The sequence below is a fragment of the Humulus lupulus genome, chromosome 5 (genome assembly GCF_963169125.1).
Source record: "Humulus lupulus chromosome 5, drHumLupu1.1, whole genome shotgun sequence".
NCBI classification, from domain to species: Eukaryota; Viridiplantae; Streptophyta; class Magnoliopsida; order Rosales; family Cannabaceae; genus Humulus; species Humulus lupulus.
Genome location: NC_084797.1, coordinates 15969782 through 15980311, shown reverse-complemented (window position 1 = coordinate 15980311; position 10530 = coordinate 15969782). Strand labels below are relative to the sequence as shown.

At 32.7% G+C, this 10530-nt stretch overlaps 1 protein-coding gene across 1 annotated transcript; it reads left to right on the top strand.

The window, feature by feature from the left end:
• The first annotated feature begins 2015 nt into the window (after nt 1-2015).
• LOC133834527 (rust resistance kinase Lr10-like) lies at nt 2016-3111 on the top strand. The gene has a single exon (XM_062264172.1). It carries the CDS (start codon nt 2123-2125, stop codon nt 3071-3073), a length of 951 nt encoding a protein of 316 aa, XP_062120156.1. The 5' UTR covers nt 2016-2122; the 3' UTR covers nt 3074-3111.
• Nucleotides 3112-10530: the final 7419 nt, after the last annotated feature.

Here is a 10530-nt window from a genome sequence, read left to right as displayed (position 1 = left end):
TAAAATATATATATTTCTTCTACATTTGTTTTTAGATAAATTATATTTCTTTTTTCTATTATCTTAATTATTTTGTGTAGCTTTTTAAAGATTATATAATCTAATTCTTATTAAATAATATAAATCTGTATTTATAAGATTATTACCATTTTTAATATGTACTAATTATAAAATATACTCAGGACTTTATAAATCACTTAAAAATTAAATCCACTTTACTAGATTTTTGTTTAAAATTTTTAAGTGCTTTTTTTTAGCATAACATAAATATAAAAACATTATTTTTAATATTTTTATCCTTTTTTTTAATCTAGAAGTAAACATATATTTGAAGATAATTCAATAAATCTTAATATATAACTTTAAAAAAATTCTTGTTATAATATGTGTACTTAAGTTAAATATCTTTTTTTATTGTAGCATTTAAGTCAAATAATTCAAAAACCATTATATAATAAAGGTAATTATATTAGACTATCTCCAATGCAAGATGTAAATTTTGTGCCAAATTTAGCCAAAAAAATGAGTTATTGTCATATTTGGCCCAATATTTGCAATTGTGCTCTAATGCAAAAGATGCAAATTAAAACAAAAAAAGTCAATAATTCATTTAATATTTATTGAGAACATACAAAAATTAATTTTTTTTATTATCCAAATTATGTACTCAAAGAAATTTGCCATTAAAAAAATATAAAAAAAGATATGGTTAGTCATTAATTGTCAACTACTCAATTATATTAATTAGTTGCAATATGGTAAATAAAAAAAAAAATTAGAACACCATTAAAGTTATAATTTTTGTAAGATGTGCTAAATATAACTTTGCACCGACTTTTTGACACTCAATTATATTTATATAGTTATCCCATATTTTGGGTGTTGTCTTCAATATTATTGTATGATAACATACTTGAAAGTAATTTGTTACTATGAGAATCAAAATTTGGAGTATGTACATGTTAAGCTCACACCGTGAGAGCTAACAACTACCATCAAATTTATAATAATATGAAATAATAATTTTCAAGATACAGGCAAACTAAAAAAGTGATACTAAAAAACAATTTTTTACTCATAACTACTAGATTATTACTCACACTTAAAAAATATATGAGAAAAAATTCTATCCTAAAGTGGCAACAATTATTGTATCATAAACACAAATGCATATACCTAAAACCAAGGTCTCCTATGTAGTTTGTAAAAACAAAATTAATAAAACATCATAAAATCTACATTTCAAATATTTTATAGTAAAACATATTTTTCTAAAAAAACATTTATCTTTTCGAACCTTACATCCTTTATTTTTATTTTCATAAGTTATTGTAATAAAAAAATAACTAAGTTATTGTAGACAATTTGTAATTTTTTTTTAATAAAAGCATGATAAAATATTTATTTTAAATATTTACTTTTTCTAAGCTTATGGGTCCTCTACTTTTATTTGCATAACTAAGTTATTATAATTAAAATAAGAGTTTATACATTTTTGGACCCTGTATTTTATCTCATTACCTGTTTGGACCCTGTGTTTTGACAAATTACTTTTTGGACCCTATGTTTTGTAAAATGGTTAAAATATAACCCTAAACTCAATTTTGATGAAGAAAAAATTGAATATAACAACATAGTTTTTAAGCAGAATGATTTTATTTTTGTTCTGAATTATTAGTTTGGTAAATTATTTGTGATTTTAGTTGAGAAAACATTGACCAAAATCGGGTTTAGGGTTCTATTTTAACCATGTTACATAACATAGGGTCTAAAAAGTAATTTGTCAAAACACAGGGTCCAAACAGGTAATGAGATAAAACATAGGGTCAAAAAATGTATAAACCCTTAAAATAATATACAAATTTAAAGTACTTAATATATGATATAATCTAACTCGAAATCAACTATGCATAACCATGTACTAAAATTGATGTTTTATTTTGGTAAAATGCAGTGTTACACACAGGATTCAAATTTATAGTTGGGACACCATTTGTAGTTGCCTTTGTAATCTATAAAATGGCGACGACGTCATTTATCAACATATGATTCTATCGAAGAGTTCCTTCACAATCAAAATAATTTCATTCCTATAAGATACTCATTCAGTGAGATAAAAAAGATGACCCAAAATTTCAAAAACAAATTAGGAGAAGGAGGTTATGGCTCTGTATTCAAAGGAAAGCTTCGTAGTGGTCGTACTGTAGCAGTTAAGGTATTGAGTAAATCAAAGGGAAATGGACAGGATTTCATTAATGAAATAGCTACAATTGGAAGAATTCACCATGTTAATGTGGTTCATTTGATTGGTTTTTGTGTCCACTCTTCAAATAATGCTCTTGTATATGATTTCATGTCTAATGGATCATTGGAAAAATATATTTTTTCTCAAGGAATTACCATTTTAAGTTGCAAGCAAATTTTTGAAATTTCGCATGGTGTGGCACGTGGGATTGAATACATGCACCAAGGATGTTACATGCAAATCTTGCACTTTGATATTAAACCTCATAACATTATTTTGGATGAAAATTTTATTCCAAAAGTTTCTGATTTTGGATTAGCAAGATTATGCCCATTGGATAATAATAATGTGTCCTTAACTGCAGCAAGAGGAACTTTAGGATACATAGCGCCAGAGCTATTTTATAAAAACATTGGTGGAGTTTCTAATAAAGCTGATGTGTATAGTTTTGGAATGTTGTTGATGGAAATGGCAAGTAAAAGAAAAAATTTAAATGCGGGCGAAAATACTAGCCAGATTTACTTTCCTTCATGGGTGCATGACCAATTAAGTCAAGAAAAAAGTATAGAAATGAAAACATCTGATACAGACGAGGTTGATTCAAGAATTGCAAAGAAGATGATTATAGTAGCATTATGGTGCATACAACTGAAGCCAAGTGATCGTCCTACAATGAACAAAGTTATTGAAATGCTTGAAGGAGAAGTTGAATGTCTACAAATGCCTCCAAAGCCTTCCTTGTATCAACTAGAGAAGCCTACTGAGCATGTTCAAGAGACATCATATTCACAACACTCAATAATACCATCATTAACGCTACAAAGATAGGTATGGCCCCAAATCCAAATGATTGACATTTGTAATTTTTGTATTTTGTTAAAATACTTAAAATTATTGGTTTTTATTTTTGTAATATAAAAATATAATTATATGTTAAACAATGTATGAAAAAACTTTGTTTGATGATTTATAATTATAGATTCAAGTATGAAACCCCTAACTGATTGTCGAAATATCAATAATTAGTCAAAAGCTTTTTTTGATATACATAATCATTATGCTTTTTTTATTGATTTGATTGTGGTAGAATTTTTTTTGTTTTACTATTGTGTGTCATTATTTTTCTTGATCTATTTTCAATTGGCATGATTGAGATCAATTTATGCTAAAATATTTCTTCAAAGAACTTTATGTTAATCATATATGGCATCTAATTTAATATTTAGCGGCCCTACTATGCTATCTTATTGATCATAAAACATATCGTTCCTACTTCTTACTGACAACAATTAGTTTAGTTTATTGTCTTAAATCTAATTTTCATGTATAAACGTCGATATATATTTATTTAATTTAAGTGTACATATAATAATGAATCTTTATGGTATTTAACATGTGTTGACGCAAATTTTGTCAAAGGAGAAAGTTTTTTAAGTTCACAACAATGAATTGTGTGTGTGGTTTATAGAATGACGAAGAAAATGAATAGTGGTTTGATGTAGAGTCCAAGAACATTACTTAGCTAAGATAGATAGTAGTATTATAGTATTTATAGCATTATCTTTGTAATTGTGGATTTTTGGTTCAGACCAGGAATTATTTGGACACTCATAGTAGTACTTATAGATTTTCTAAGTTTAACCTATAGTTTAAGAATATTAATGTTAACCTAAGGTTTGATTATATGACTGATATTAAGGATAATATTTATTATACTATAAGGTTTAGATAAGGACCAATAGGATTTTAAGCACATGTTATGTATGGATGATTAAGGATTAAGTATTTTGAGGATTAAATTTAATAAGGGTAAAAGTTTGAATGCTATAAGGTTAGTTAGCAGCTTTGAATACGTTGAGGGCTTAGTCAAGGCTGTTTACTCCATTCAAACTTAGCTAAAAATGTGTAATTTCGTGTTTAAATAATCAGCGTGTGCTGATATATCGCAACTATAGGGGGCGATATATCGCAGCACGTAGATACGGAAAACACGAGACGATGCACGACAACCTCGGGCATACTGGCCCAGGCGATATATCGCCTCCTTCAGTATATTTCAAAAGTTTTTGAATTCTTTTTCCTTTCATCCATTCAACCTCTTGATAAGTCCAACACCTTTTTGAACGAGTCTTCAGCCTCTGCTGAACGATTATTCAAATTATTTTCACCTAAAAAGCTATTATTTTTATTCAAGTAAAATTAAGATCCTTTCATTCCTAAACTCTAAAAATAGGACCTAGTACCTAGCCATTATTCACCTTTTACTCTAAGTTCAGAGGCTGCAAGTGCTAGGAGAGTGTGAGAGTTAAACACTTGGGTGGGGAAATCATAAGCTTATCAAACACTGGGGAAGTAAGGTTTCATAGTATTTCGGTTCGAGGTTTAGATTGGTCTTACAAGTCTTCAAGGTATTTCTATACCCTAGTTCATTGGTTTTATGTTATTTTCTTTCTCATAGTCTTCTACTCAGTCTTCTAACCTCATTCTTATTTTGGTTAGGAAATCTAAGAACTTGCTCATAAGTTTTTGGTAAGTATGTTTCTCAAAGGTTTAGTCATTCCATTCCTTCCATTCTTTTCATTACTTTTCCTTCAATCTACTCACCCTGTTAATACATGGTTTTAGGAGTGTTCCAAAAGTCCCAGCGCTGTCCTCTTATCCCGGTAACTTTGGTAAGGAAAATAGGATAGAAATTCATATGTTATATGTTTTACATGTTATCTTATGTTATGATAAGTGTTATGATATGTATGTTTGTAGGCTTGGGCATATGACCCATATGACTAACAAGACCCCAAATAGATTATGGGCATATGACCTACTTAGCTAGTAGGACCCCACTAATCTCATGGGCATATGACTTGTTTAGTTTATGGGACCCCAAGTAATAATGGCCATTATAGTATGTGTATGATAAAGTGTTATGTTAAGTTTTTATGTTTCTTATGAAATTATGTATATGAACTATGTGTTAGATTTTCCTTGCTGGGCATTAGGCACATTCCTTTTTGTTTATATGTACAGGAAAATAGCTATAGTGGCGGTAAGATTTGTGGATGCTTGGGAGAATGTGTATCGGTGATGAATGGATTCAAGGAGTCGAGAGTTCGATTTCGAGGATGTAGTCTTTTTATTTATGGTTTATGTGTAATTTTTTCGCACTTGTTATGTAATCCTTTTTATTTTAAATTATGTTATGTTTTGTTTTTAAAACAATGGGATCCTGTAATGCCCCGGATTCCCTATTATGGTTAACAGCTGGATTAGTAGGCCGGGAGGGCCATAATTGTTTAATTACGCCATTAAATGTGTTTATGCATGTTTATGAGAATTATATTATAATATAATGTTAATTGTATGCATGTCGATGATATATGCTGAGACCACATTATGATGTGGGTTTGTTCGAGCTATTCGACATGAGACGATCATAGAATATTAAAGTAGCGGTTTAGTCATAATGGGATTAAGTGTCGGGACTTGGGTTGAGTCTCGGGGTGATTTTGATGATTAGAGCGTTACCAGGAGATAAAGGGTAACGAGATGTGAATTATTGGTATTTGAGATTATTGAGAATAGCGGGAATTGGAGAGCGTTAATTATGATTAACGAGTTAGAAGGAAAGTACCAAATATGCCCTTGGGAGCCTTTAGAAACTATTAATTGACCTAGGGGTAAAATGGACATTTCACCCCTAGGATAGACATAACCTTTGATAGCTGAGAAAAATAGTGGGAAAAAAACAGAGTATGCAAAGAGTTCTCCCGTACCTTCTTCTCCTCACTGTTCCTTGTGGTTTTTGAACCAATTTTGAGGATTCAAGCCTTGGGAGTTTAGGAGTGTGTTCCACCATTGAAGACCATCATAAGCCGAGCTTTGGGTAAGTTTCTAACCATGGTTTTCTCTGGTTTGGTTTTCTTTTGCAGCTGAGATTTCTAGGGTGAATTCAAGGTTTTGTTGGGAGTTTTGGTTAGGGTTCCCATGCTTGTGATGTTTGGGGTGTGTTAGGATGGTTTTTGGGTTTATTTGGCATCAAGAATAGGCTTTGGAAGCTTGGAAATCGAGTTAGAATCGAAGGAGTTGAAGAAGGTCGGTTCAGGGGAGTTTGGGCCTGGAGGTAGCGCTACAGCGCCAATCCTAGGGCGCTATAGCGCTCCTCAGGAGGCTTATTGGCGCTTGGGAGGTTATGAGTAGAGCGTTGTGGCGCTAGGGGTTGAGCGCTGTAGCGCTACCCTGTTCCTTCCAAACCCCGTTTTGAGTGTTTTTAAGGGTTTTTGACTTGGGGTTTCAATCCTTAAGGCCCGGGATTGAATCTACCCACCGTGTGGGCATGTTTCGAGGTCCCGAGGGTGGTGCTTAGGTGAAGACCCTATTATTGTGGATTCTCATTAATGGAGGTTATAATTGGTTGTGATTAGGTAACCGCTAAGGAACTAAAAGGTCGATCATTCTCAGGGGTCGTCCTTATCATACTTCTCGCTCGAACTTGAGGAAAGAAAACAGTGTATGGATACAGTTGCACCCTGTACAGGTATATGACATGCATGGTTTTATATTGAGGCACGTTGGTTGATATATGTGTACGTGGATTGCATATTAAATGCTAATGAACGCTGATTACCTATTTATGACACTGACTAGTCAGGGACCGACTCTAAAGTCGATGATCACGCATTGAATGGCCCTATGGCATTAATGCGGGTGTAGAGTCCAAGAACTTTACTTAGCTAATTACTTAGTAGTATTATAGTATGTATAGTATTATCTTTGTTACTGTGGATTTTTGGTTCAGACCGGGAATTATTTGGACACTCATAGTATTACTTATAGACTTTCTAAGTTTGACCTATAGTTTAAGAATATTAATTTTAACCTAAGGTTTGATTATATAGCTGATATTAAGAATAATATTTATTATACTATAAGGTTTAGATATCAACCAATAGGATTTTAAGCACATGTTATGAATGGGTGATTAAAGATTAAGTATTTTGGAGGATTAAATTTAATAAGGAGTAAAGTTTGAATGCATTAGGGTCAGTCAGCAGCTTTGAATACGTTGAGGGCTTAGTCAAGGCTGTTTACTCCATTCAAACTTAGCTAAAAATGTGTAATTTCGTGTTTAATTAATCAGCGTGTGCCGATATATCGTAGCTATAGGGGGCGATATATCGCAGCACGTAGATACGGAAAACACGAGACGATGCACGGTTGCCTCGGGCATACTGGCCCAGGCGATATATCGCCTACAGGGGGCGATATATCGCCTCCTTCAGTGTATTTTCAAATGTTTTTGAGGTCTTTTCCTTTCAGCCATTCAAACTCTTGATAAGTCCAGCATCTTTCTGAACGAGTCTTCAGCCTCTGCTGAACGATTATTCAAATTATTTTCACCTAAAAAGCTATTATTTTTATTCAAGTAAAATCAAGATCCTTTCATTCCTAAACTCTATAAATAGGACCTAGTACCCAGCCATTATTCACCTTTTTACTCTAAGTTCAGAAGCTGCAAGTGCTAGGAGAGTGTGAGAGTTAAACACCTGGGTTGGGGAAATCATAAGCTTAAACATCATAAGCTTATCAAACACTTTGGGAAGTAAGGTTCTATAGTATTTCGGTTGTGGTGTAGATTGGTCTTACAAGTCTTTGAGGTAAACCAAAACTCTAGTTCATTTGTTTTATGTTATGTTTCCTTCTCTTAGTCTTCTACTCAGTCTCCTAACCTCATTCTTATTTTGGTTAGGAAATCTAAATTCTTGAGCACATAAGTTTTGGTAAGTGTGACTTTCAATGGTTTAGTCTTTCCATCCCTTTCATTTAATCTCTTTTCTTCAAATCTACTCACCCTTTATATATGGTTTTAGGAGTGTTCCAAAAGTCCCAACTCAGTCCACATATCCCGGTAACTTTGGTAAGGAAAATAGGCTAGAATCAATATGTTATATGTTTATGTTATCTTATGTTTTATGTTATTAAATCTGTTATGATATGTATGTATATATGTTTGTAGGCTTGGGCATATGACCCATATGACTAACAAGACCCCAAATGGGTTATGGGCATATGACCTACTTAGCTAGTAGGACCCCACTAACCCCATGGGCATATGACTTGTTTAGTCTATGGGACCCCAAGTAATAATGGCCATTATAATAAGTGTATGTAATATGTGTTATGATATATCTTTATGTTTATTACGAAATTTATGTTTATGACTATGTGTTAGATTTTCCTTGCTGGGCATTAGGCTCATTCCTTTTTGTTTTATGTGCAGGAAAATAGCTTTAGGGGCGGTGAGATTTGTGGCCGCTTAGAGGATGTGTATCGATGGTGAATGGAGTCAAGGAGCCGAGCGTTATTCGATTCGAGGATGTAGTTTTGTTTTATGTCTTTTTTACATGTATTTTCCGCACTATTTATGTAATGCCTTTTTATTTTAAATCATGTTTTGTTTTTAAAGACAATGGGATCCCATATCCTTCTTGGTATTTATTTTGTAAGTAACTCTTATTTTTACAATTTACTTAATAAAATTATTGTATTTTTGCAAATGTAAGTTCTATTAAGGATTGTATGTATAGTTTCGTTAATGGTCCAAAAGTCTAGATTAGTGGGTCATTACAGCGGGACCGACCCTAAGGTCGAAGAACTTATAAGCGCTTGCCTGGTCTGTGACCAGATGTCTATAGCCAAGGTATACGTCCCCGGTGACCGTCAGTCACGTGGCTAAGGGACGTTGTCCATAGCTTCGACTCTAGAGTCGTGAGGAAGGTTATGTTGGTGACTAATCACCATGCACCTGTCCTGGTCGAACATACGAAAGAATCACTTAACCGTTAAGCCCTGGTGACCCTATCGTCACATGGCTAGAGGGAGCGATGCTCATTATCGTGGCTTTTGGCTATTGTCATCTATTTGTTTGGACTGAGAGTCCTGAAGGGTTATTATGATCGTTGTTGATATTATATCATGTCTTATTGTGTTTTCTTGCTGGGCCTTGGCTCATGGGTGCTATGTGGTGCAGGTAAAGGGAAGGAAAAACTTAACCAGCCCTGAGTGGAGAGCTTGGGCGATGTTGTGTACATACAGGGCCGCTTGACCGCCACGGTCAAGGAGTTCTCAGAGGGACTAGGGGTTTACCCTATTTTTGCCGCTTAGGCCGGCGGGGATTGTAAATTTGAAACTGTAGCAACTCTTTTGTATTATGGACATCTTGTAAACATTTTGAAAGGCTCATGAGCAGTTTGTTTACTTAATGAAATGTACCCTTTCCTTTTTGCTGGTTTTTCACCTTAACCTGATATTAATACTTAGATCATGTTTTTAGCCAAAGGACTCGGGTAGCGGGTCAAATTTCCAGTTCACCGTAACTGTTCTGGGGTAACCAGGGCGTTACAGATCCCATATCCTGCCTTGAGTTATGTAAGTTTTAACATTGGTTTTTACAAGTTTTTAATAAAGTTATGGTATTTTCGCAAATGTAAGTTTTATTAAGGATTAGTATGTTTAGTTTTCGTTAATGGTCCAAAAGTCTAGAGTAGTTGGGTCATTACATTTGAGCCTAAAATGTTGGCTACAGTATGAAGATGATACTTTGAGTTCTTGTGGGTTTTCAATCTTGTACAATGTTCAATAATATTTTTTATGTTTATGTTTCTTAAGTTCAGATTAAGTGCTTATATATAGTTATAAACTTCTTTACTTACTATGTTGGCTTATTTTGTACCGTGTAGATTTTTTTTAACATTTTGGTTTAAAGTATGTGGTTAATTTAATCATAACAAACATATTTGTAAAATTCATATTAAGTTTTATATGATGATATGATGTTGTTGGTGTTATATATTGTTTTGTTGATAAGTTAGTATCCAAATTTAAGCTTTCATAAATTATTTTGTATTATATCAAGATTAGCTAACATCTATATCGTAACAATTCAAAATTCTAATTATTGTTGACTCACTAGAAATTTGATAGTGTATTTTAGTGATCAACACCTTAAGAAAGTAACATATTTTCAAAATCGATCAATAAAATGACTATTAAATGCACTTTTCGTAAAAAGATAGTTTTAACGGAAATAATCTTTAAATGCGTAAGTGTTGGGATCCCAAACAGTTGAAAACATAAAGCATAGTTATTTAAAAGTGCATAACTAATGTACTTGAAACACAAATCATTTCAAAATAAAAATGAGTAATATAAGTGTAACATCCCCAATTTGTTAATAAGGTTTAGGGCCTTGATTAGCAAGCCTGGAGGGCAATAAATGATTTAACATGATA